Source organism: Arachis ipaensis, chromosome B04, assembly GCF_000816755.2.
Source record: "Arachis ipaensis cultivar K30076 chromosome B04, Araip1.1, whole genome shotgun sequence".
Taxonomy (NCBI): Eukaryota; Viridiplantae; Streptophyta; class Magnoliopsida; order Fabales; family Fabaceae; genus Arachis; species Arachis ipaensis.
In genome coordinates this window covers 129,309,890-129,335,536 of record NC_029788.2, presented here as the reverse complement: position 1 = coordinate 129,335,536, position 25,647 = coordinate 129,309,890, and the positions used below count along the sequence as shown (strand labels likewise).

Genomic DNA, 25,647 nt, shown 5'->3' with positions numbered 1-25,647 from the left:
AATAGCCCATTCAAAACTGACTCTTCGCTTCCCTTCCCTTCGGTCCTCTGTTTCCAACGCAGTTGAGAAAATCACAAAAGTGACAAAACCTCTGGCCCTAGCACTCCTCAATTTCAAAGCACTGCATTCCATTCCAAGCAATCAAGCATGGATAAGAAGAAGAAGAAGCAGCAGAAGCACACGGGGAACAAACTAAAACAGCAATCGACCATGGAGAAGAAGAAGAAGCAACAGCAGGATGAGAATCACAAGAGCAAGAGCATTCACGACATTCTTACTCTTGAGCTGATTCACAGAATCCTACTGAGGGTTCCGCTCAAATATCTTGCTCGCCTGAAGTGCGTTTCGAAGTTTTGGAACACTCTCATTTCCGATCCCGACTTTGCGAAATCACATGTTCACCTCTCTGCCGCACCCACCCATGTATGCCTCTTCATAGATGACTACACCAAGGCTTGCTCCGTTGACATTGACGCAGTATTTCACGACTACAATTGCGCTACTGCAGTAAAAGAGGTATCTCTCCCTTTCAAGATGAAAACACGTTATGATTTTGAAGTTATGTGCTCCTGCAGAGGGCTTGTTCTCTTACACCGAGCCCCGCATTTTTTTGTGGTATGGAATCCAGTGACTGGATCCAGCAAAAGAGTATCCTACTCTCACATTGTTTCTCGTAGTCATCGCAAGTGGTTTGTGTTTCCGTATAGTGCGATTTTGTATGGATTTGGTTACGATGCCTCACAGGATGACTACTTAGTTGTTGTAGCTTCTAAGGATAAGAATGGCCATGAGCACTTTGATTGCCTGTCTTTGAGCACCAATTCATGGATTAATCTTGATGTTGCACTCTCCAAACCCTTGGGTTGGAGCAACTGGAAATCTCGTGGGTTCTTCTTGAATGGCGCTATTCATTGGTCGTCGTGCACTCTTAGTGTTGGAGATTATAGTATTCTTATATTTGATTTGAAGGAAAGGAGTTTCTCAACTATATCTATGCCTGAACAAGTGATGGGTTATCTCAATCCCACTCATCTTGTCCTACTAGGAGGGTGCCTGGCCTTGTATTCTTATGATCGCGATAAAACTAACATATGGGTGATGAAACAATACAAAGTGCATTCATCTTGGACTTTCTATCAGATTTCTCGGGAACGGTCTGCGCCTCTATGCTTATCCAATGGTAGTGACATTATTGCACTAGATTCTATTCTGAAATCTATAGATCTCTACTTAAGGTTTGCCAAATATAATGTCAGAGGAGAGCTCCTCCAACTCAAATGTTTTGATTATAGTGATCTGGAACATTTTAAAGATCGTTCTCGTCGGTTGTCTCAGTATGGCACAAACTACATTGTATACACACAGAGTCTCGTGCCAGTCCCCAGTGAGAATGTAAGGAATAAAGATGAAAAACGGTACGTGAATGAAGGTCATGCAGAATCAGCACCAACAAGTGAGAGGGAAAAGGTTGTTATTGGGAATGGACAGCTGTCAAACGATCCTTCAATTCAAGAAATCAGGAGAAGCACGAGAGGGAGGGTCATTAATAGAACCCTGGACGACTTTGCGTGGTAACTATGCAGTGGTAACCTCACTCCCTTCTGAAATTTCTCCTCTGCTCTCCTTTCTTCTTCTCAAATTCTTCCCTCTCTCTAGTCTAATTTTCTCTCTAAAGCCAACTCTATTACTGTTACACTGAATTTGCTTTCTAAGTTACATTGAATTTGCTTTCTAAATTACTACGGAATATTTGTGTTTGCCACCTGAATTCTTCATTGTTCATAGAGCATGTGCTCCTAGGTCTTTTTTTCATGGTAGGTTAATTGAACCACGTTAAATTTTCTATTTTCACCTTATCTTTTGTTCTATCTGGTAATGAAACCTTGTAGCTTGTTGATATATCATATAATTGCTATAGTGGTGTAAATTTTACATTTATATGTATGGCTTTCAACTTTATTTTATTAAGGTACTTCCTAATTTATTTAATTTCTGATGCTCTCGAGTTTTATTTAATATTGCAGTACTTTTAATGTAAATCACTGTGCAATTGCAATTATAAATTATAAATTCACAAACGAAAGTGGATAATTCATTGAACTAAAACCTGATTAAACTTATTCTAAGCACAGCTTTAGTTTGCTTTGATTTCTGGGACATTGATCGTTGAAACAAAATGCAGGTTAACGTTGCAAAGCAAAAGTTAATAACCTGTACTAGCAATAAGTTCTTCGTATTCTTTCTTTGCTTAATCTATTTGATATGTTACATATTGATCGATAAGATCACATTTTGTGCAACCCTATGTTAGATCTATAAGAATTGTGTTTTTAGAACCAGAAGAAAGAAAAGAAAACAGAGTAGCCATAAAACCTATTGATTAGCCGAGTATAGCAGTTGAAGACTAATGATTGGAGTAGAAAAACATCCAGCACTATCTGGGTAGTGATACATGATCATTATATCGCTGTTGACAATAACAAGGGGTAGTGGATGATAAGGTATAGCGAGCAGCATTCGTGATAATATCAGCTTGTTGCTGCAATGAGAGAGCATGCTGAAGCAATACCTCTACTTCCCCCATTGTTGGTCGCTCATCTGCTTCGTACTCCAAGCAACTTTGTATGACACTAGTGAATAGTGAATACTTGCCAACATTCTGGCGCAATGTTCCCTTTCAGAATTGGATCCATTGTCTTCTCAAGAGTGTGCTCTTTGTATTGAATTATGTAGTTCAATACATTATGGCCTACCTTGTATAGTAGAACTTCACTATTAGTAAACATCACATTTATTAGTAACAATACCGTGTATAGCATTCTCCGGAGCCATCAATGCAGATGTAACTTCAATCTTATCTACTTTAATTTGCTTTGGCTTCGATGTAGAGGGCCCTCCCTGCAATGATATCACAAAATTGGCAAGTTTGGGCATCATATTCCTATCCAAAAGAATATTAACTGGATTTATGTCACGATGAAAGATAGCACGCTTGACTCCAGAGTGAAGGTAGTGTAGAGCACGTGCTACTCCGATGCAGATGTCTAGTCTTTTCTTCCACGACAGTGGTTCTTTGTCCTTGTTACTCAAGTAATCATGGAGTGATCCATTGTCTGTATACTCGTACACAGCAATCTTTTCCTTTCCATGGTGGCAGAAGCCTATAAGAGATATTATATTTGGGTGATGAAGCTGACATAGCATCTCGACTTCCTTCTTGAATTCAAGGGGAACAGTCATCACCTTCAATGCCACCGTATAATCAGTTGCAGCAGCACCATTATTATTATTATTATGGTTGAGACAACCTTTATAAACCTTCCTAAGGGCTGTTTCTCCAATTATTAGTTTCTGGTCAAAGTTGTTGGTTGACTTTCTAAGATCATGAAAGGAAAAGGGATGGCATAGCTCTTCTATTACTGTTGGATATTGTTTCTTAGATGAACAACTTGCATTCCCCTTCTTCCAATCACCAAAGCATAAACATTTCAGAACCATTATGACAATTTGAGGGACTGTCAATCATGTACAGATTGATTAGACAAATGGTTATTTCTGTTCTATTGGGACTCACACATGTCAATTTTCTAAAATCTAATATAGATTCTGCTTTGTGAAATCAGTTATAGAAATAATAAGGGAATAAAGCTTTAGTTTCATTGAGATTCCACAAACACCTTGCTTTGTATTCTATTATTCATCTTTCAAATAGAATATTATCAAATCATTGATCATTAAAGTGGTACCTAGAACATTACTATTATCTTTTACCTTCATTAATGAAGCATAAGAGAAAGGAGATTCTTTTTAACCTCAGAATTCATTAATGGTTAAAAAGATTCAACATAAATGAACTTAATTTGATGAATAAATCACTTGTGAAAATGGAAAATAACCTGAAGGTGGTGGCAGAAATAAAGCTTCATACAGCTCCTACCTTGATTGCTGCAGATAAATTTATCATGGTTGTGTTATCTTTCAGATCTAGGCGTTTACTAAGTCTATGACTTTGACCAAAAGAATAAAAGTATTTAAATTATTTGACTTTTTTTTTTGGCTTAAAATCCTCACCTCTTTGACTCTATTCTTAATTTCTTTCTAAATAAAGAAAATTTTGATTATTCTTTTTGTGAAATTACCAAGAAGTATATAATTGTTAGAATATAATTAGGATCAATGATGATCAATTAGTATTATTTAGTATATCTGAATATTTATTGTAGGAGATTACGTCTTTATTATTACGATTCTTTTAGTCCCTATAAATAATACTAATTGATCATAATTGATTCTAATTATATTCTAACAATAACATATAAGCGGTTCACATTATTCATATTATCATATACTATTTAGCTTTTAAAATTTACTTTTTCAATTCTCAGTCCCTTCTCACACTTGCAATGTTCTTAATAATATATGCTTCCTCCAACCGGAGGATCAAAGGTCACAGATAACAAGTTGTAATCACCACTTGCGTTGGAATCTGCCTCCTCTTGCAGTGCCAGGGCATGTTGAAGTTGAGCTATCACTTCATTCATTGTTGGTCTCTCATTTGCTTCATACTTCAAACAGCATTTTATGACATTCAAGAATACTTCCCAACACTGTGGTGCAATCTTTCCCTTTAGATTGAGATAAATAACCCCTTCAACAATTGGTAGCTTGTTTGTTAGTACCATTTTTAAGAGAATTATACCAAAGGAATAAACATCACATTTATCTGTGAAATCATGTCCTTGTAACAACTCCGGAGCAGCATAATCTTCTGTAATAAGCCACAGAATTGGTGACTGGTTAACAACAACAAATGATTAAATAAGTATTTTTGCTTTGCCAAGATAAAAATGAAAATAAAAAGTCACCTGCATGAATTTTCTTGGACCAGGGGAGCCCAAAATCTGAGAGTTTGGGCACCAAATCATAATCCAAAAGGATGTTGCTGAGTTTTATGTTATGGTGAAAAATAGATGCTGTGTGAAGGTAGTTCAATCCTTCTGCTACTCCAATGCATATTTCTAGTCTTTTCTTCCATGTTAGAGCTTCTTCATTCCAATTTAAGTGATAATGGAGAGATCCATTGGGAATATACATGTATACAAGAATCTTCTCATCAAGTTCATCACAGAATCCAAAAAGAGAGACCAAATTAGGATGGCGAAGTTGGGAAATATTCTCAATATCTTTTAAATTCCACTGTATATCACTATCACATATAGATAACCAATCCAACTTCTTAATTGCAATTGAATGATAAGTAGCTCCATTTATTAAGATACGACCTCTGTATACTGTACCAAAGCTTCCTCTACCGATGACTCTGCGTTCAAAGTCGAAGGTTGTTCGCCTAAGATCGGCAAGCAAAAACTGATGGAATATCAGCTCTTCTAAATGAATATCATGCATACAAATGACTTCACCTAAGTTTATAAGGGTGGTGGATGATAAAGAATAACAACCATTGTTCTTTTTGATATCTGCTTGTGCCTGCAATAACAAAGCATACTCAAGCAACACCTCTACTTCACCCATTGTTGGTCGTTCATCAGGTTCATGCATCAAACATCTTTTTGTAACATCCATGAATACTTCCCAGCACTCTGGTGCAATCTTTCCCCCGAGTGTTGGATCAATGATCTCTTCGATTGGGAATCGCTGCATAAAGGCTATTACATTCCATGGTTGAACTTGATCATCAATGAACTTTTCAAAGTATTTGATTTCACTCTTCCCCTCCAAATGTTGGTTACCTAACATGTTGGCCTTGTTAAGAAACAAATCCTTCTCCTTCATGCATACCATCACAAGTAGAACCATACCAAAGGAGTAAACGTCACATTTATCTGTAACGGTCAGGCGTTGGAAACACTCAGGAGCTAAGTATCCAAATGTACCTATAAGTAAGAGTATTAGTTGAATTATTTAATTACATGTTTGCAGTAAGCTATAAATGAATTACCTGCAACATAATCTACTTCAATTGGTTTTGGCTTGGAAGTAGATAGTGGTCCCTGCAATGAAAGCCCAAAGTCTGAGAGCTTAGACACCATATTGCTATCCAAAAGAATGTTACTAGGTTTTATGTCACAATGAAAGATAGAGCGCTTGGCTCCAGCGTGAAGGTAGTGTAGTCCACGCGCCACTCCTATACATATCTCTAGCCTTGTCTGCCATGATAGTGGTTTCTTGTCCCTATTGTATAGGTGATCATGAAGAGAGCCATTGCACATGAACTCATACACAATAATCTTTTTCTTTTCATGGTTGCAAAATCCTACAAGAGAGATCAAATTAGGATGATGAAGCTGGCATAGCAACTCAATTTCCTTCATGAACTCGAGGAAATGCTGGTTGGAGTTGCAACACTTGAGCTTTAATGCAATTGTATGGTCTGATCCACCATTGTGTTTGAGACATCCTTTGTATACAGTGCTAAAACCTCCTTTTCCAACTATTAATTTCTGGTTGAAGTTGTTGGTTGATCTTTTAAGATCTTCCAGGGAAAATTGATGGCATAACGATTCTATAACCGTTGAAGAGTGCTTCTTGGATGAGTTTTTCTTCTTTGGAAGAGGAAAGCTTATACACTTGAGAAGCATGATTCCAAGTTGAGATACCTGTTTGGCTATCAAACACAAACAAGATTCTACTGACATGTTATCCCGATTTTCACAGCTAATCACCTCGTATGCAATGAATTATGAAGCAAAGACCAAAATTTGTGAACCAATATCATAAGTTACCAATTTTTTTTTTTTTTTTGAAATAGCAAAAGTCAAATACCTGAGTACGGATCTGCTGAAGATGAAAGCAGAGACAAAATTTCAGTACTTTCTCAATTGTTGTAATCAGTAATCTACTACTCCATCTCAATGGTTCTTCCAAGGTAGTTCCTTATCTCGTTAGATTCTCATTCAATAAGAGAGCTAAAAAGTTGAGTTCTTTTGTTTGTTTTCCAATTCCATTATGATTCCCTTGATTGACTGCAATTGTGCTACTGTCATTTTCTTCACTTATTATGGGTTGGGTGTTGACCTTGTCATGATGAACTCTCCTAATAAAAAATGAGAATGGAACAGGACCTTCCGAATTACAAGCTTTCTTGTATTTACATTTTTATTTATCTATTTACTTTTCCAAAATCCACTTAAACTGTTGCTGTTTTCTTTAGACATATATACCCAAGTAACTTTCACCTTAAATCTTCATTGGTTTACATTTGCAAGTATTTACTTGGAAAAAATGAAATTATGGGATAAGATAAGAGCACATACAGTTACATGAAACTAACATAAGCACAAACTTTAACTCTTGTTTTCTGTTTCTTAATCTGCTACATGAACAGCTACTTCAGTGACAATGGGATTGAAACAAGTTATTGATTTTAGAACTACATCTGCCAAACATATCTTCTGAAAATTCAGACAAACCACTCAACTAAGGAAATCATATTTTTTACCAGAATTATAGCAGTTAACTCTTGGCATCAGCTTCCACTTGAAATTTTAGTGCATGTTCAAGTTCCACCTCCACTTCTCCCATGTCTGGCCTCTCCCTTCCCTCCGTAAGCAAACATCTCTTAGTGATGTCAACAAATGTTTTCCAACAATCTGGATCAATCTTAGACTTAAGAATTGAATCAACAATTTCATTTGCAGATGACCTCAATGACTGACTAAAGCGTTGAAAGTGAAAGTATTCTCTGTTAATCTCGGGCGGCAGCTTTGCACTCACAACTTCTAATAGAACTATGCCGAATGAAAATACATCTGATTTTTCAGTCAACATAGTTGTTGCTAAATATTCTGGATCAAGATACCCAATTGTTCCCTTCACATCTGACTCCACCCTTGTCAATGACTTTGAAGTACTAAGTGCTCCCCTTTTGGATATTAATAGGCTTGAAACTTTTGGTTCCCGATTACTATCCAAAAGAATGAGACGTGTTTTAATATTCCGGTGGATAATAGTGTACTTGGCTCCTGTGTGAAGATAGTGCAGTGCACGCGCCACTCCTATGCAAATTTGAAGCCTCCTCTTCCATGTAAGTGGATCTATGTTCCCACGATGAAGATGATCACGAATGGAACCATTAGACATGTAATCATATACAAGAACCAACTCGGTTCCTTCAATGCAGAATCCAACTAAGGAGATGAGATTGGGGTGTTGCAGCTGAGAAAGCAGGACAACCTCATTCTTCAAGCTGGAAAGACCAAAAACTGAATCCTTCTTGCACCGTTTGATGGCAACTGGTGTAGAACTGTTTTCCAGATAATCTTTGTAGACATTGCCAAATGAGCCTTCTCCAACTTTAAAAGAATTATGGAAGTTATTTGTTGCTGATTGCATCTCTAAAAGTGAAAACTGACGGCAGAGTTCACTTATAATGGATGATGGTTGTTCTTCTAAGATACGTGTTCCTCTATCAACAGAAGAAGATTGGAAGCAGCAAGAAAAACCAGATAGAAAACCCATTGTGCTGTGTTTTGGGTGATATTGAAATGCCTTCTGTACTGTATAGGCAGTAACTTAGTTTGCAATAACAGATAGAAAGTAACAAAGTTTATTGAAACAATATTAAGTAATTAATTAGAATGGAGTTGATAGAATTACATATACAGAAAATTTTGATGATGATGTCAATAGAATATAGCTATGATCACAAAATATAACAGGAATTTTTCTGATCTCCTCCTTTTCATGGTTCACATGCACATACATGTAGGTTTTTCATATGTTTCTGATGTGAAACAAGTCTAAATAATAAAGAGGAATGCTAGGGGGCAGCAATTTTTGTGATTTGTAGCCATCAAATAGCCATCAAGATGATTTTAATGGTGTGAGATTGGTGTAAGATTTCATCCAATGACTCACTTTTCTTTGCTGGTTACATGCTGGCCAGAATTTAACAATCTAATAATAAATTAATAATAATAATAATATAAAGGAGTAGAAGCAACTATATGTGAAGATGTTGGTATTCTCTATATGAAGATGAATGCAGAAGCAACTATTCAGACCTTTTTACTTTGGCTGAGTGCAGAATAATTGAGCTAAAAAAATTAAAATTCAGCTTTGTGCTAATAATTGATTCAAAAAGTTGTTTTAATTGTAGTGACAATTGCAGGTTTGCAACCTTCATTTTGTTAACTTTAGTCTTTCAATCTCTTTTAGCCGCTAGTTATGTTTTTATGCGATGGAAGAAGTTGTATAATAAGTTGATATGAGTTGAAATAGTGTATTCTTTTTTTTTTTGAAAGTGAAGCTTAACACGTGAAGTGGAGCAAGACAAAACGGAAAATAAAAGACAAACATCAGAACAACAGTAACTTATATTCCCATGTTATCTCCGGTATTGTCATCAACAATCAAAGGGATTTGCACCAAGCCACTCCTTGTAGTTCAGAGAGTACATGGTAACAATCTCCTCCACTCCTTTTCCCTTGTTCTGAAATAGTCTTCTATTTCTTTCCAACCACAAGTTCCAGATAATCGCGCAAAAGCTCACCATCCATGCCTTACGATCTGCCATTCTAATTGATACCTCAGTCCAACTTAGGAAATGCTCCTTCAACGAATCCGGACAAGACCATAATCTACCAGCATATGATAGCCATGCACACCAAATCTGCCAAGAAAAGCTACATCCTAGAAGTAAGTGGTGACCAGACTCAACACAATTATTGCATAATACACATAAAGTATCTTGTTGGTTAATGATCCCAAGTCGACTCAGTCTCTCCTTCGTATCGATTCTGCCAGTCAATGCAAACCAAACAAACACCTCCACTCTTGGTGGCACAAGTCCTTTCCAGATAGTACTCGTAAAGCTATAGCTTGTGATCTCCTCTGGGACCATGTTCGCCTGCATTACCTGCACAAATGAGTTAGTTGTAAAAACACCTTGTTTATCATATTTTCACACAACTTTGTCCTGTCTGTCATATGCAAGTCTAACCAGCCTTAACTCATCAAGTAGCTGGTTCACAAGATTCAACTCTCATTGGAACAATTGTCGTCGCTATTGGAAGTTCCATATCCATTCTAATCCATCCCAAAACCCACAATCCCCTATCACTGATCCTACTTGGTTTGAAACAGAGTAAATAATAGAAAAAAAAAAAAAATCCAACGACTATCCAATATCTATTTATTTATACCATATAAACCAATTTTCTCTACATATAAGTTATCTTTTCCTTATTAATAATGTCATAGTTTTAATAATTTGACAAAAAATAAGAATTAACCAATCATTTTTTAGTAAAAATTTTTTCGAAAAAGCTCTACATTCATGTAATTTTTTTATCCAAGTTATCCAAGTAACTTCAATCAGACGCGCCCCCCAACCCCCTTACACGTTTGTTATACACGCGTCTTATATAACGTATATAACGTAAACCTTCTGCTGCGTGATAAACCTCTTTCAACGTAAACCTTTCTCACTGTAAACCTTGTTCTCTTCTCGCATTTTTCTCTTCTTCTTCTTCTTCTTCTTCTTCTTCAACCTAATAAAATTCATCGTTCTCATCTGTTCGCGTTTTTCTTCTCTGTTCGCATTCTTCATTATTGATCTGCATTAAATTCAACGTAATAAGCTCCGTCGTTCTTCTTCTTTTTTGTTTTCTTCTTCGATCTACACTTCTGAATGGAAACAATGAATAATTCAACTTCAAATCAGTTGAATGAGGTTATTACATTGAGACAGCTAGGAAATGATTGCTGCATGCTATCACAATAATCTTAAACTCTGAACAAAGTAAAAGGAGGCCATCGAACCGAACAACATTCATTCGGTGAATCAAAATCACAAAGGCCACTGAACTGAACAATATTCATGTGGTGAATAAATGGTGATCAACTTTCAATCAACAAAAATAGTATTTCTCCTCCTCTTTCTCCTCCTCCTTCTTCTTTCACATTCGCGCACATAGGTTCTTCTTCTGCTTCTTCTTCTTCACGCACGCATATTCTTCTTCTTCTTTCGTTATAATCATCACCAACAACACCAACATTTTGCTCGGTTAAGTGAAGTTGCTCATTTTGATTCACTTGATTGTTAATGTGTTCAGTTGAGTCCTTGTGCATGCAGAAATATTTTTCTTACTGATTGAATGCTTATCACGTTTTATTCAGCACATGATTGGTGTTCGGTTCAGTGGTGTTGACCATTTCGGTTCACCTGATTATTATGTGTTCAGTTGACTTCTTTTACATGAAAAAATGCTATTCTTGATGATTGAATGTTTATGACGTTTTATTCAGCACATGAATGTTGCTCGGGTCAGTGGAGTTGCTCATTTTAATTTACTTGATTGTTAGTGTGTTCAATTGAGTCATTGTGCATGTAGAAATATTTTTTTTGATGATTAAATATTTATGATGTTTTATTCAGCACATAAATGATGTTCGGTTCAGTGGAGTTGGCCATTTCGGTTTCATTTCTGTTTTGCACAATTCAAAACTCTTTCTCCTCACCTTCTACTGCTTCTTCACCAGGGAGAGAAAGATTAAAAGAGAAAAAAAATACTGCAGTAATAACAACAAAAGAATGAAGATAAGGAGAAAACACGTGAAGAAGAAGGAACGCGAAAAAAAAAGGAGAATGAGGAGGAGGAAGGCGAATCTCTGTTGTTGTTTTCGTTCGTTTTTTGTTGTTCCTTGCCAAATCTTCTCACGATTCTTCTCAAGTAGTGATTTTTGCAGAAATCGTGATTGAAGTTTGAGTGATTTTGAGAGAGATTCGAAGAGAAGGAGCGGTTTCGTGTAGAGGAAGAAGTAACTTTTTTCAAAATGAGCGCGAAGTAACAAAGGGTTTTCAGTCGCGTGTTTTCACTTGTTATTAATGTGCGTGACTCTATTTGGACTTGGGCCAACTTGGTTACATGGTTACATGGATGTGTAGCGCGCCCGAAAATTTTTAAAAAATAAAAAAAACTCTTACCTATATTATTCAATTAAAACATAAAGTACTAATTAAATGCAATAAACATGTACATTAAAAGTGTCATAAATAATAATCATAAAAAATTTCATTTATAAATATTCAAATTCTATAACTTATACATGTTATAATTCTTACTATCCTTGATTTCTTAATCTCTCGTACCAATATATCATAATTATAAAATTAATTCATAATTTTATATTACATTTTTTATGTTTTTCATTCTTATTTATTTTTTTTTAACTTTTTCTTAAATTATTTGCAAACCAAAAATACCATTAAAAAAAAATAAAGTATGACAACTAAAACAAATATAAAAATAAAAATATAATTTTATACAACTCTAATATGAAAAATTTATGTCTTTTTTTAAAAAAAAAATTCAAATTCTCAAAACAATAAATTATATTCAAATTCTCAAATATATACTCTCGCAAGAAAAAAGTTTTGTAATAATTTAAAGGGTTAAGTATGGTTTTGGTCCTAAAGGTTTTTCGCCAAGATCGAAACCATTCCTCGTCTAATTTTCGATTTAAAATTATCCTTAACGTTTTTCTCGTATTAAAATCGTNAATGAAAACTTTTAGGACCAAAACCATACTTAACTCTAATTTAAAAAAAATAATTAAAAAATAAGTATTTTTTTCCAATATCCAATTCAAAAGTGATTCTTCCCTTCCCTTGGACCTTGGTCTTCTGTTTTGAACGAAATTTCAAATCCCGGGGCTGAGTGAATTGCGAGGAAAGCACTGCGTTCCATTCCAAGCATGGATAAGAAGAAGTAGAAGCACATAACAGGGAACAAACCAAAACAGCAATCGACCATGGAGAAGAAAGAGCAACAACTGAATGAGAATCACAAGAGCAAGAGCATTCACGATATTCTCCCTCTTGAGCTGATTCACATAATCTTACTTAGGGTTCCGCTCAAACAACTCGGTCGCCTCAAGTGCGTTTCAAAGCTTTGGAACACTCTCATTTCCGATCCACACTTTGCGGAATCGCATCTTCACCTCCCTGCCGCACCCACCCATGTATGCCTCTTCATAAGTAACTACTCCAAGACTTGCTCCGTTGACATTGACGCAGCATTTCACGACTACAATTGTGCTACTGCAGCAAAAGAGGTATCTCTCCCTTTCAAGATGAAAACACATTATGGTTTTGAAGTTATGTGCTCCTGCAGAGGCTTTGTTCTCTTACACCGAGCCCGGCATTTTTTTATCGTATGGAATCCATTGACTGGATCCAGCAAAAGAGTATCCTACTCTCACATTGTTTCTCGTAGTAATCCCGTTTAGGATGACTACTTAGTTGTTGTAGCTTCTCAGGATAAGAATGGCCATGACCACTTTGATTGCTTGTCTTTGAGAACTAATTCATGGACTAATCTTGGTTTTGCAGTCTCCAAACCCTTGGGTAGGAGCAACTGGGAATCTCGTGGGTTCTTCTTGAATGGCGCTATTCATTGGTCGTCTTGCACTCTTAGTGTTAGAGATTATAGTATTCTTATATTTGATTTGAAGGAAAGGAGTTTCTCAACCATATCTATGCCTGAACAAGTGATGGGTTATCTCGATCCCATTCATCTCGTCCTACTCGGAGGGTGCCTGGCCTTGTATTCTTATGAATGCGATAAAACTAACATATGGGTGATGAAACAATACAAAGTGCAGTCCTCTTGGACTTTCTATGAGATTTCTCGTAAGACCGTGCCTCTATACTTATCCAATGGTAGTGACATTGTTGCACTAGATTTTGTTTTAGGTACCCGCATAAGGTTTGCAAAATATAATGCCAAAGGAGAGCTCCTCCAACGCAAACATGTTGATTATCCTCACTGGTTGTCCAAGTACGGCAGAAGCTACACTGTATACACAGAGTGTCTCGCGCCACTCCCTACTGAGATTAAGGATAAGGATATGGATAAGAAGAAGAAAAGTGGTATGTAACTATTCTCCTATGCATTGCACCATGTTATTCCTCATAGTTTTAATTGCTTTGTGATTAATTAAAAGTACCTAGCAAGATGCATTATGCATCAAGTTGCAATCAGATGCGGGGTTTGGCTATTGTTTGAATTTATCAATGCTTAGGGAATCATTGTTCCCTGTCTTGCTTCCTATAGCCTAGTCTTGTGGCAAGGGTTTTTAAGTTATTTCTTTTTTCACGGCTAATGCAGTGGTTATCTTTTCTGTAGGCCATCAGAATCAGAAGGGGGATGTCAAACAAGGAAAGAGAACTAGGAGCAAATGACTGGACATCAGAGACACTTAATTATGTTGTAAATAAAGTGTAGGATTGGCAAGTTCAGCTGGAAGAAGCTTCTACAGAATTTTGTTTTATTTTGCTTTTGCTTTAAAGTATGATTTCCCTTCCAACTATGCATGTGAAAAACTGGAACATTTGAAAGTGCAGATAGAGTTTCCTCTAGTTAAATCGAATCACTTATATTATCTGCTTTATCTTCATTCAATATTGCCTTAGTTGAGTTATCATGTCTACACAGAATATCACACATCATTATAAGATCTAACATGTAAACTAATTGTTAATTTGTCAAGATGAAAACACATTATGATTTAACATGTAAACTCTGGTGCAATCTTTCCCCTGAGGGTTGGATCAATGATCTCTTCGATTGGGAATCGCTGCATAAAGGCTATTACATTCCATGGTTGAACTTGATCATCAACGAACTTCTGTAAGTATTTGATTTCACTCTTCCCCTCCAAATGTTGGTTACCCAACATGTTGGCCTTGTTAAGAAACAAATCCTTCTCCTTCATGCATACCATTACAAGTAGAACCATACCAAAGGAGTAAACGTCACATTTATGATTTATCTGTAACAGTCAGGCGTTGGAAACACTCAGGGGCTAAGTATCCAAATGTACCTACAAGTGAGACTATTATTTGAATTATTTAATTACATTCTTTGAAGTAAGCTTATAAAATTGAATAAATAAATCAATTACCTATAACATAGTCTACTGCAATTGGTTTTCGCTTGGAAGTAGATAGTGGTCCCTGCAATGAAAGCCCAAAGTCTGAGAGCTTAGGCACCATATTGCAATCCAAAAGAATGTTACTAGGTCTTATGTCACAATGAAAGATAGAACGCTTGGCTCCAGCATGAAGGTAGTGTAGTCCACGTGCGATTCCTATACATATCTCTAGCCTTTTCTGCCATGATAGTGGTGTCTTGTCCCTATTGTATAGGTGATCATGAAGAGAGCCATTGCACATGAACTCATACACAATAATCTTTTTCTTTTCATGGTTGCAAAATCCTACAAGAGAGATCAAATTAGGATGATGAAGCTGGCATAGCAACTCAATTTCCTTCATGAACTCGAGGAAATGCTGGTTGGAGTTGCAACACTTGAGCTTTAATGCAATTGTATGGTCTGATCCACCATTGTGTTTGAGACATCCTTTGTATACAGTGCTAAAACCTCCTTTTCCAACTATTAATTTCTGGTTGAAGTTGTTGGTTGATCTTTTAAGATCTTCCAGGGAAAATTGATGGCATAACAATTCTATAACCGTTGGAGAGTGCTTCTTGGATGAGCTTGTCTTCTTTGAAACAGGAAAGCTTATACACTTGAGAAGCATGATTCCAATTTCAGATACCTGTTTGGCCATCAAACACAAACAAGATTCTTCTGTCATTTTATCCCCATTTTCACAGCTAATCACCTCGTATGGAATGAATTATGAAGAAAAGACCAAAATTTTTGAACCAATATCAAAAGTTACCAATTTTTTTGTTTTTAAATAGAAAAGTCAAGTACCTGAGTACTGATCTGCTGAAGATGAAAGCAGAGACAAAATTTCAGAACTTTCTCAATTGTTGTAATCAGTAATCTACTACTCCATCTCAATGGTTCTTCTAAGGTAGTTCCTTATCTCGTTAGATTCTCATTCAATAAGAGAGCTAAAAAGTTGAGTTCTTTTGTTTGGTTTTCAATTCCATTATGATTCCCTTGATTGAGTGCAATTGTGCTACTGTCATTTTCTTCACTTATTATGGGTTGGATGTTGACCTTGTCATGATGAACTCTCCTAGTGAAAAATGAGAATGGAACAGGACATTCCGAATTACAAATTTTCTTGTATTTACATTTTTATTTATTTATTTACTTTTTCAAAATCCACTTAAACTGTTGCTGTTTTCCTTAGACATATATACCCAAGTAACTCTCACCTTAAATCTTCATTGGCTTACATTTGCAAGGATTTACTTAGAAAAAATGAAATTATGGGATAAAATAAGAGCACATAGAGTTACATGAAACTAACATAAGTACAAACTTTAACTCTTGTTTTCTGTTTCTTAATCTGCTACATGAACAGCTACTTCAATGACAATGGGATTGAAACAAGTGATTGATTTTAGAACTACATCTGCCAAACATATCTTCTGCAAATTCAGACAAACCACTCAACTAAGGAAATCATATTTTTTTACCAGAATTATTGCAGTTAATTCTTGGCATCAGCTTCCTCTTGCAATTTTAGTGCATGTTCAAGTTCCACCTCCACTTCTCCCATATCTGGCCTTTCCCTTCCCTCCAAAAGCAAACATCTCTTAGTGATGTCAACAAATGTTTTCCAACAATCTGGATCAATCTTAGACTTAAGAATTGGATCAACAATTTCATTTGCAGATGACCTCAGTGACTGATTAAAGCCTTCAAAGTATTCTCTGTAAATCTCGAGTGCCGGCTTTGCACTCACAACTTCTAATAGAACTATGCCAAATGAAAATACATCTGATTTTTCAGTTAACATATTTGTTCTGAAATATTCCGGATCAAGATACCCCAATGTTCCCTTCACATCTGACTCCACCCTTGTCAATGACTTTGAAGTACTAAGTGCTCCCCTTTTGGATATTAATAGGCTTGAAACTTTTGGTTCCCAATTACTATCCAAAAGAATGTGACGTGTTTTAATGTTCCGGTGGATAATAGTGTACTTGGCTCCTGTGTGAAGATAGTGCAGTGCACGCGCCACTCCTATGCAAATTTGAAGCCTCCTCTTCCATGGAAGTAGATCGATGTTCCCCCGTTGAAGATGATCACGAATGGAACCATTAGACATGTAATCATATACAAGAACCAACTCAGTTCCTTCAATGCAGAATCCAACTAAGGAGATGAGATTGGGATGTTGCAGCTGAGAAAGCAGGACAACCTCATTCTTCAAGCTGGAAAGACCAAAAAGTGAATCCTTCTTGCACCGTTTGATGGCAACTGGTGTAGAACTGTTTTCCAGATAACCTTTGTAGACATTGCCAAAGGAGCCTTCTCCAACTTTAAAAGAATTATGGAAGTTATTTGTTGCTGATTGCATCTCTGAAAGTGAAAACTGACGGCAGAGTTCACTTAGAATGGATGATTGTTGCTCTTCTAAGATACGTGTTCCTCTATCACCAGAAGAAGATTGGAAGCAGCAAGATAAACCAGATAGAAAACCCTTTTGTGCTGTGTTTTGAGTGATATTGAAATGCCTTCTGTATTGTATAGGCAGTAACTTAGTTTGCACTAACAGATAGAAAGTAACAAAGTTTATTGAAACAATATTAAGTAATTAATTAGAATGGAGTTGATAGAATTATATATGCAGAAAATTTTGATGATGATGTCAATAGAATATAGCTATGATCTCAAAATATAACAGGAATTTTTCTGATCTCCTCCTTTTCATGGTTCACATGCACATACATGTAGGTTGTTCATATGTTTCAACTGATGTGAAACAAGTCTAAATAATAATAATAAAAATAATATAAAGGAGTAGAAGCAACTATATGTGAAGATGTAGGTTTTCTATATATGAAGATGAATGCAGAAGCAACTATTCAGACCTTTTTACTTTGGCTGAGTGCAGAATAATTGAGCTAAAAAAATTAAAGTTCAGCTTTGTGCTAATAATTGAGTCAAAAAGTTGTTTCAATTGTTGTGACAATTGCATGTTTGCAACCTCCATTTTGTTAACTTTAGTCTTTCAATCTCTTTTAGCCGCTAGTTATGTTTTTATGCGAAGGATGAAGTTGTATAATACGTTGATATAATGCGTTGAGATGAGTTGAAATAGGTGTATTTTAAATTAGGGTGAGACCCGCGCAATGCACGGAGGGGTAAATTATTTAACCTATATAGTATATTTTAAGATTTTGAATTTATTTATTTTAAAAAAATACATAAGTTATTTATATTAAAGTTATACAAAATTGTATCTTCATTTTTTTTTATTTTTCGATTTGCATTAATTGCTACACTTTGTCTTTTCATTAATTTTTTATTTGTAAATAATTAAAAAAAAATGAATGAATGAGAATATATACGCGGAGAGCTAAATTATTTATACTATATAGTGTATTTTAATAAGTGTTTTTGACAATTGGTATGAGAGATTAAGAAATGAAGAGTAGTAGGAGTCTTAATATGTATAAATTGTAGAATTTGAATATGTTGTAGAATTTAAATATTTGTAACTGAAATTTTTTATAATTATTATTATTATGACACTTTTAATGTATGTTTATTGCATTTAATTAGCACTTGACATTTTAATTGAATAATAATAGATAAGAGTTTTTTGTTTTAATTTTTCTAAAACATTTTACTAAATGGTGATCGGTTGATTTTCATCTTTTGCCAAATCATCAAAATTGCTGATGTGGCATCATTAGCAGAGAAAAGATGGCTTAAACTCATTGTGAAAAAAGTTGGTATCAGCTTTTATATATTATAAATAGATAAATAGATTACAATTTTAAAAATAAAAAAATTAAAATCGTGACTTGCGATTTTGTAATTTTTTTTATCCTATAAAAAATCATGATTCACAATTTCTGTTTACTTTCTTTTATTTTTTTGTCTTATTTAAAATCGTTACTAATAATTTCTTTTTATCTTATATCATTGTATTATACTAAAATATTATAATATTAACAAAAACACCAATAACAATTCAATATAAAAAAAATTAACCTCTTTTAGCAAACAAATATTTATGCATTCGTTTTAAACAAATATAGATAACCTGGTAAAAGTCAGTTAATATATTTAACATCCCCTTCCCATTAAAATTTGCAAATTCAGTTTCATATAGGTTTGAGTTTTGTTTAACTCCAAAACTATATTTATAAATTATAACATAAAAACCAATACATATCTATTTATAACATATAAACCAAAACTATATTCATAACATGTAAAAATTCAAGATAATAGGAAAAAAATAAAAATCCAACGAGTATTCAATATCTATTTGTTTATAACATATAAATCAATTTTCTCTACATATAAGTTATCTTTTTTTACAAATCTAATATAAAAAATTTAGGTCTTTTTTTTTAAAAAAAATTCAAATTCTCAAAACAATAAATTATATTCAAATTCTCAAAACAATAAATTATATTCAAATTCTCAAATATATACTCTCCCAAGAAAAAGGTTTTGTAATAATTTAAAAAAATAATTAAAAAATAAGTATTTTTTTCAATATCCAATTCAAAAGTGACTCTTCCCTTCCCTTGGACCTCGGTTTTCTGTTTTGAACGCAATTTCAAATCCCGGGGCTGAGTGAATTGCGGAAAGCACTGCCTTCCATTCCAAGCATGGATAAGAAGAAGCAGAAGCACACAACAGGGAACAAACCAAAACAGCAATCGACCATGGAGAAGAAGAAGCAACAGCAGCAGAATGAGAATCACAAGAGCAAGAGCATTCACGATATTCTCCCTCTTGATCTGATTCACAGAATCTTACTTAGGGTTCCGCTCAAACAACTCGGTCGCCTCAAGTGCGTTTCGAAGCTTTGGAACACTCTAATTTCCGATCCACACTTTGCGGAATCGCATCTTCACCTCCCTGCCGCACCCACCCATGTATGCCTCTTCATAAGTAACTACACCAAGGCTTGCTCCGTTGACATTGACGCAGCATTTCACGACTACAATTGTGCTACTGCAGCAAAAGAGGTATCTCTCCCTTTCAAGATGAAAACACATTATGCTTTTGAAGTTATGTGCTCCTGCAGAGGGCTTGTTCTCTCACACCGAGCCCCGCATTTTTTTGTCGTATGGAATCCAGTGACTGGATCCAGCAAAAGAGTATCCTACTCTCACATTGCTTCTCGTAGTAATCCCGTTAGTCCGTCTTTGTATGGATTTGGTTACGATGCTTCACAGGATGACTACTTAGTTTTTGTAGCTTCTCAGGATAAGAATGGCCAAGACCACTTTGATTGCTTGTCTTTGAGAACCAATTCATCGACTAATCTTGATTTTGCACTCTCCAAACCCTTGGGTAGGAGCAACTGGGAATCTCGTGGGTTCTTCTTGAATGGCGCTATTCATTGGTCGTCTTGCACTCTTAGAGTTAGAGATTCTAGTATTCTTATATTTGATTTGAATGAAAGGAATTTCTCAACCATATCTATGCCTGAACAAGTGATGGGTTATCTCATTCCCACTCATCTCGTCCTACTCGGAGGGTGCCTGGCCTTGTATTCTTATGAATGCGATAAAACTAACATATGGGTGATGAAACAATACAAAGTGCAGTCCTCTTGGACTTTCTATCAGATTTCTCGTAAGACTGTGCCTCTATACTTATCCAATGGTAGTGACATTGTTGCACTAGATTTAGTTTTGGGTACCCGCCTAAGGTTTGCAAAATATAATGCCAAAGGAGAGCTCCTCCAACACAAATATGTTGATTATCCTCACAGGTTGTCCAGCAGAAGCTACACTGTATACACAGAGAGTCTCGCACCACTCCCTACTGAGATTAAGGATAAGGATATGGATAAGAAGAAGAAAAATGGTATGTAACTATTCTCCTATGCATTGCACCATGTTATTCCTCATAGTTTTAGTTGCTTTGTGATTAATTAAAAGTACATAGCAAGATGCATTATGCATCAAGTTGCAATCAGATGCGGGGTTTGGCTATTGTTTGAATTTATCAATGCTTAGGGAATCATTGTTCCCTGTCTTGCTTCCTATAGCCTAGTCTTGTGGCAAGGGTTTTTAAGTTATTTCTTTTTTCCCGTCTAATGCAGTGGTTATCTTTTCTGTAGGCCATCAGAATCAGAAGGGGGATGTCAAACAAGGAAAGAGAACTAGGAGCGAATGACTGAACATCAGAGACACTTAATTATGTTGTAAATAAAGTGTAGGATTGGCAAGTTCAGCTGGAAGAAGCTTCTACAGAATTTTGTTTTATTTTGCTTTTGCTTTAAAGTATGATTTCCCTTCCAACTATGAATGTGAAAAACTGGAACATTTGAAAGTGCAGATAGAGTTTCCTGTAGTTAAATTGAATCACTTATATTATCTGCTTTATCTTCATTCAATATTGCCTTAGTTGAGTTATCATGTCTACACAGAATATCACACATCATTATAAGATCTAACATGTAAACTAATTGTTAATTTGTCAAGATGAAAACACATTATGATTTAACATGTAAACTCTGGTGCAATCTTTCCCCTGAGGGTTGGATCAATGATCTCTTCGATTGGGAATTGCTGCATAAAGGCTATTACATTCCATGGTTGAACTTGATCATCAATGAACTTTTCTAAGTATTTGATTTCACTCTTCCCCTCCAAATGTTGGTTACCTAACATGTTGGCCTTGTTAAGAAACAAATCCTTCTCCTTCATGCATACCATTACAAGTAGAACCATACCAAAGGAGTAAACGTCACATTTATCTGTAACAGTCAGGCGTTGGAAACACTCAGGGGCTAAGTATCCAAATGTACCTACAAGTGAGACTATTATTTGAATTATTTAATTACATTCTTTGAAGTAAGCTTATAAAATTGAATAAATAAATCAATTACCTGTAACATAGTCTACTGCAATTGGTTTTGGCTTGGAAGTAGATAGTGGTCCCTGCAATGAAAGCCCAAAGTCTGAGAGCTTAGGCACCATATTGCTATCCAAAAGAATGTTACTAGGTTTTATGTCACAATGAAAGATAGAACGCTTGGCTCCAGCATGAAGGTAGTGTAGTCCACGCGCGATTCCTATACATATCTCTAGCCTTTTCTGCCATGATAGTGGTGTCTTGTCCTTATTGTATAGGTGATCATGAAGAGAGCCATTGCACAATAATCTTTTACTTTTCATGGTTGCAAAATCCTACAAGAGAGATCAAATTAGGATGATGAAGCTGGCATAGCAACTCAATTTCCTTCATGAACTCAATTTCCTTCATATTTTTTCGACAGGAATTGTTTTATCCTATTTTGGAATGGACAATGATCGGATTGGGTGTTTATTCAATTTTGTCATAAATGTGTGTTGTATTAAGAATAACAAAAATATTATATATATATAAAAAATTAGTCACTAAATTAGCTATTATGTATGTTTGATATGTGTTATTTAATTTATTTTTAATATGTATTTTGTATTTCAACATATATTTTATACTAGAAATTGTATGCTCTGATCCACCATTGTGTTTGAGACATCCTTTGTATGCAGTGCTAAAACCTCCTTTTCCAACTATTAATTTCTGGTTGAAGTTGTTGGTTGATCTTTTAAGATCTTCCAGGGAAAATTGATGGCATAACAATTCTATAACCGTTGGAGAGTGCTTCTTGGTTGAGCTTGTCTTCTTTGAAACAGGAAAGCTTATACACTTGAGAAGCATGAACCAAAAGTTGTGAACCGATATCAAAAGTTTCGATTTTTTTTAAATAGGAAAAGTCAAGTACCTGAGTACTCATCTGCTGAAGATGAAAGCAGAGACAAAATTTGAGAACATTCTCAGTTGTTGTAATCAGTAATCTACTACTCCATCTCAATGGTTCTTCTAAGGTAGTTCCTTATCTCGTTAGATTCTTATATAATAAGAGATCTAAAAAGTTGAGTTCTTTTGTTTGGTTTCCAATTCCATTATGATTCCCTTGATTGACTGCAATTGTGCTACTGTCATTTTCTTCACTTATTATGGGTTGGGTGTGAACTCTCCTAGTAAAAAATGAGAATGGAACAGGACATTCCGACAAGTTTTCTTGTAATTACATTTTTATTTATTTATTTATTTACTTTTTCAAAATCCACTTAAACTGTTGCTGTTTTCCTTAGACATAAATACCCAAGTAACTTTCACCTTAAATCTTCATTGGTCTATATTTGCAAGGATTTACTTGGAAAAATGAAATTATGGGATAAGATAAGAGCACATATAGTTACATGAAACTAACATAAGTACAAACTTCAACTCCTGTTTTCTGTTTCTTAATCTGCAACATGAACAGCTACTTCAGTGACAATGGGATTGAAAGAAGTGATTGACTTTAGAACTACATCTGCCAAACATATCTTCTGAAAATTCAGACAAACCACTCAACTAAGGAAGTCATATTTTTTACCAGAATTATAGCAGTTAATTCTTGGCATCAGCTTCCTCTTGCAATTTTCGTGCACGTTCAAGTTCCACCTCCACTTCTCCCATGTCTGGCCTCTCCCTTCCCTCCATAAGCAAACATCTCTTAGTGATGTCAACAAATGTTTTCCAACAATCTGGATCAATCTTAGACTTAAGAATTGGATCAACAATTTCATTTGCAGATGACCTCAGTGACTTATTAAAACCTTGAAAGTATTCTCTGTTAATCTCGTGCGCCGGCTTTGCACTCACAACTTCTAATAGAACTATGCAAAATGAAAATACATCTGATTTTTCAGTCAACATACTTGTGTTGTAATATTCCGGATCAAGATACCCCAATGTTCCCTTCACATCTGACTCCACCCTTGTCAATGACTTTGAAGTACTAAGTGCTCTCCTTTTGGATATTAATAGGCTTGAAACTTTTGGTTCCCAGTTACTATCCAAAAGAATGAGACGTGTTTTAATGTTCCGGTGGATAATAGTGTACTTGGCTCCTGTGTGAAGATAGTGCAGTGCACGCGCCACTCCTATGCAAATTTGAAGCCTCCTCTTCCATGTAAGTGGATCGATGTTCCCACGATGAAGATGATCACGAATGGAACCATTAGACATGTAATCATATACAAGAACCAACTCGGTTCCTTCAATGCAGAATCCAACTAAGGAGATGAGATTGGGGTGTTGCAGCTGAGAAAGCAGGACAACCTCATTCTTCAATCAGGAAAGACCAACAACTGAATCCTCCCAGCACCGTTTGATGGCAACTGGTGTAGAACTGTTTTCCAGATAACCTTTGTAGACATTGCCAAAGGAGCCTTTTCCAACTTTCAAAGAATTATGGAAGTTATTTGTCGCTGATTGCATCTCTGAAAGTGAAAACTGACGGCAGAGTTCACTTATAATGGATGATGGTTGTTCTTCTAAGATACGTGTTCCTCTATCACCAGAAGAAGATTGGAAGCAGCAAGAAAAACCAGATAGAAAACCCATTTGTGCTGTGTTTTGAGTGATATTGAAATGCCTTCTGTACTGTATAGGCAGTAACTTAGTTTGCAATAACAGATAGAAAGTAACAAAGTTTATTGAAACAATATTAAGTAATTAATTAGAATGGAGTTGATAGAATTATATATACAGAAAATTTTGATGATGATGTCAATAGAATATAGCTATGATCTCAAAATATAACAGGAATTTTTCTGATCTCCTCCTTTTCATGGTTCACATGCACATACATGTAGGTTGTTCATATGTTTCAACTGATGTGAGACAAGTCTAAATAATAATAATAATATAAAGGAGTAGAAGCAACTATATGTGAAGATGTAGGTTTTCTATATGTGAAGATGAATGCAGAAGCAACTATTCAGACCTTTCTACTTTGATGCTGTAATGTTATGCTCAGAGCCCTTCTAAGGTTAGCTATACTTCCTTCCCTGGCAGATTGCAGAATAATTGAGCTAAAAAAATTAAAGTTCAGCTTTGTGCTAATAATTGAGTCAAAAAGTTGTTTGTAGTGGCAATTGCAGGTTTGCCACCTCCATTTTGTTAAGTTTAATCTTTCAATCTCTTTTAGCCGCTAATTATTTTTATACTATGAATGAAGTTGTGGAATACGTTGATATAACTTGAAACGGGTGTGTACTTATTATTTGTATAACAAAAGAAATCGTTATTCAAGATTTTATAAATCACAATTTTTTTAAATTAAAAAATTAAAATCGTGACTCACGATTTTTATTTCTTTTTATCCTATTTGAAATCGTGATTCACATTTCTGTTTACTTTTTTTAATTTTTTGTCTTATTTAAAATAGTTACTGACAGTTTTTTTTTATCTCATATTAATTGTATTACACTAAAACATTATAATATTAACAAAAACATCAATAACAATCCAATATAAAAAAAAAATAGCCTCTTTTAGCAAACAAATATTTACGCATTTGTTTTTCAGTACTGCAAATATAGATATTCTGGTAAAAATCAGTTAATATATTAAACATCTCTCTCACACTAAAATTTGCAAATTCAGTTTCATATAGGTTTGAGTTTTGTTTAAATCCAAACCTATATTTATTACATATAAACCAAAACTATATTCATAATATGTAAAAATTCAAGATGATAGATAAAAAAAAAAATCCAACGGGTTTCAATATCTATTTATTTATAACATATAAACCAATTTTCATCTTTTCCTTATTAATAATGTCGCCTCAGCAATTCTAATAATTTGGTAAAAGATGAGAATTAACTAATC

The 25,647-nt window shown here is 35.0% G+C and overlaps 10 protein-coding genes and 1 pseudogene across 11 annotated transcripts; 4 read left to right on the top strand and 7 right to left on the bottom strand.

The window, feature by feature from the left end:
* LOC107637348 (F-box protein CPR30-like) lies at positions 148-1,575 on the top strand. Its single transcript, XM_016340773.1, has one exon. It carries the CDS (start codon positions 148-150, stop codon positions 1,573-1,575), a length of 1,428 nt encoding a protein of 475 aa, XP_016196259.1.
* On the bottom strand, positions 2,144-3,911 carry LOC107635451 (probable receptor-like protein kinase At5g38990). Its single transcript, XM_021122076.1, has one exon. The coding sequence runs from the start codon at positions 3,496-3,498 to the stop codon at positions 2,776-2,778; it is 723 nt and encodes a 240-aa protein (XP_020977735.1). The 5' UTR covers positions 3,499-3,911; the 3' UTR covers positions 2,144-2,775.
* On the bottom strand, positions 4,319-7,082 carry LOC107635450 (non-receptor tyrosine-protein kinase TYK2-like). 2 transcript variants are annotated; one of them, XM_016338926.2, is made up of 4 exons: positions 6,784-7,082; positions 5,960-6,625; positions 4,866-5,894; positions 4,319-4,768 (listed from the first exon to the last, which is right to left on the bottom strand). In XM_016338926.2, exons 2-4 carry the CDS (start codon positions 6,597-6,599, stop codon positions 4,410-4,412), a joined length of 2,028 nt encoding a protein of 675 aa, XP_016194412.1. In that variant the 5' UTR covers positions 6,600-6,625; positions 6,784-7,082; the 3' UTR covers positions 4,319-4,409. The 2 variants fall into 2 exon arrangements, with proteins under 2 accessions (XP_016194412.1, XP_020977731.1); XM_021122072.1 differs by lacking the exon at positions 6,784-7,082 and having other exon boundaries at positions 5,960-6,774.
* Positions 7,238-8,745, bottom strand: LOC107637346 (receptor-like protein kinase ANXUR2). Its single transcript, XM_016340772.2, has one exon. The coding sequence runs from the start codon at positions 8,476-8,478 to the stop codon at positions 7,474-7,476; it is 1,005 nt and encodes a 334-aa protein (XP_016196258.1). The 5' UTR covers positions 8,479-8,745; the 3' UTR covers positions 7,238-7,473.
* On the top strand, positions 12,775-13,251 carry LOC107637345 (F-box/kelch-repeat protein At3g06240-like). Its single transcript, XM_016340771.1, has one exon. The coding sequence runs from the start codon at positions 12,775-12,777 to the stop codon at positions 13,249-13,251; it is 477 nt and encodes a 158-aa protein (XP_016196257.1).
* Positions 12,946-14,426, top strand: LOC107635448. The gene is made up of 3 exons (XM_016338925.2): positions 12,946-13,077; positions 13,355-13,894; positions 14,151-14,426. Exons 2-3 carry the CDS (start codon positions 13,501-13,503, stop codon positions 14,204-14,206), a joined length of 450 nt encoding a protein of 149 aa, XP_016194411.1. The 5' UTR covers positions 12,946-13,077; positions 13,355-13,500; the 3' UTR covers positions 14,207-14,426.
* Positions 14,703-15,788, bottom strand: LOC107637344 (putative receptor-like protein kinase At5g39000). The gene is made up of 2 exons (XM_021122077.1): positions 15,748-15,788; positions 14,703-15,586 (listed from the first exon to the last, which is right to left on the bottom strand). The coding sequence occupies exon 2, from the start codon at positions 15,566-15,568 to the stop codon at positions 14,921-14,923; it is 648 nt and encodes a 215-aa protein (XP_020977736.1). The 5' UTR covers positions 15,569-15,586; positions 15,748-15,788; the 3' UTR covers positions 14,703-14,920.
* Positions 16,426-17,815, bottom strand: LOC107637343 (receptor-like protein kinase ANXUR2). The gene has a single exon (XM_016340770.2). It carries the CDS (start codon positions 17,309-17,311, stop codon positions 16,439-16,441), a length of 873 nt encoding a protein of 290 aa, XP_016196256.1. The 5' UTR covers positions 17,312-17,815; the 3' UTR covers positions 16,426-16,438.
* Positions 19,508-21,279, top strand: LOC107635446 (F-box/kelch-repeat protein At3g23880-like). The gene is made up of 2 exons (XM_016338922.2): positions 19,508-20,793; positions 21,050-21,279. Exons 1-2 carry the CDS (start codon positions 19,584-19,586, stop codon positions 21,103-21,105), a joined length of 1,266 nt encoding a protein of 421 aa, XP_016194408.1. The 5' UTR covers positions 19,508-19,583; the 3' UTR covers positions 21,106-21,279.
* LOC107637342 (putative receptor-like protein kinase At5g39000) lies at positions 21,070-22,260 on the bottom strand. Its single transcript, XM_021122078.1, has 2 exons — positions 21,821-22,260; positions 21,070-21,739 (listed from the first exon to the last, which is right to left on the bottom strand). Exons 1-2 carry the CDS (start codon positions 22,107-22,109, stop codon positions 21,432-21,434), a joined length of 597 nt encoding a protein of 198 aa, XP_020977737.1. The 5' UTR covers positions 22,110-22,260; the 3' UTR covers positions 21,070-21,431.
* LOC107635447 lies at positions 23,021-24,941 on the bottom strand (annotated as a pseudogene).

Excerpts from the sequence above, each read along its gene's own strand:
- LOC107637348 (XM_016340773.1), top strand. The coding sequence starts at position 148 with ATGGATAAGAAGAAGAAGAAGCAGCAGAAGCACACGGGGAACAAACTA.
- LOC107635451 (XM_021122076.1), bottom strand. The coding sequence starts at position 3,498 with ATGGTTCTGAAATGTTTATGCTTTGGTGATTGGAAGAAGGGGAATGCA.
- LOC107635450 (XM_021122072.1), bottom strand. The coding sequence starts at position 6,656 with ATGTCAGTAGAATCTTGTTTGTGTTTGATAGCCAAACAGGTATCTCAA. Across the intron at positions 5,895-5,959 it reads TGAAGTAGATTATGTTGCAG|GTACATTTGGATACTTAGCT; the intron begins GTAATTCATTTA and ends TCTTACTTATAG. Across the intron at positions 4,769-4,865 it reads GTCCAAGAAAATTCATGCAG|AAGATTATGCTGCTCCGGAG; the intron begins GTGACTTTTTAT and ends GGCTTATTACAG.
- LOC107637346 (XM_016340772.2), bottom strand. The coding sequence starts at position 8,478 with ATGGGTTTTCTATCTGGTTTTTCTTGCTGCTTCCAATCTTCTTCTGTT.
- LOC107637345 (XM_016340771.1), top strand. The coding sequence starts at position 12,775 with ATGGAGAAGAAAGAGCAACAACTGAATGAGAATCACAAGAGCAAGAGC.
- LOC107635448 (XM_016338925.2), top strand. The coding sequence starts at position 13,501 with ATGCCTGAACAAGTGATGGGTTATCTCGATCCCATTCATCTCGTCCTA. Across the intron at positions 13,895-14,150 it reads GGATAAGAAGAAGAAAAGTG|GCCATCAGAATCAGAAGGGG; the intron begins GTATGTAACTAT and ends TCTTTTCTGTAG.
- LOC107637344 (XM_021122077.1), bottom strand. The coding sequence starts at position 15,568 with ATGCTTCTCAAGTGTATAAGCTTTCCTGTTTCAAAGAAGACAAGCTCA.
- LOC107637343 (XM_016340770.2), bottom strand. The coding sequence starts at position 17,311 with ATGCAATCAGCAACAAATAACTTCCATAATTCTTTTAAAGTTGGAGAA.
- LOC107635446 (XM_016338922.2), top strand. The coding sequence starts at position 19,584 with ATGGATAAGAAGAAGCAGAAGCACACAACAGGGAACAAACCAAAACAG. Across the intron at positions 20,794-21,049 it reads GGATAAGAAGAAGAAAAATG|GCCATCAGAATCAGAAGGGG; the intron begins GTATGTAACTAT and ends TCTTTTCTGTAG.
- LOC107637342 (XM_021122078.1), bottom strand. The coding sequence starts at position 22,109 with ATGAAAAGTAAAAGATTATTGTGCAATGGCTCTCTTCATGATCACCTA. Across the intron at positions 21,740-21,820 it reads TGCAGTAGACTATGTTACAG|GTACATTTGGATACTTAGCC; the intron begins GTAATTGATTTA and ends TCTCACTTGTAG.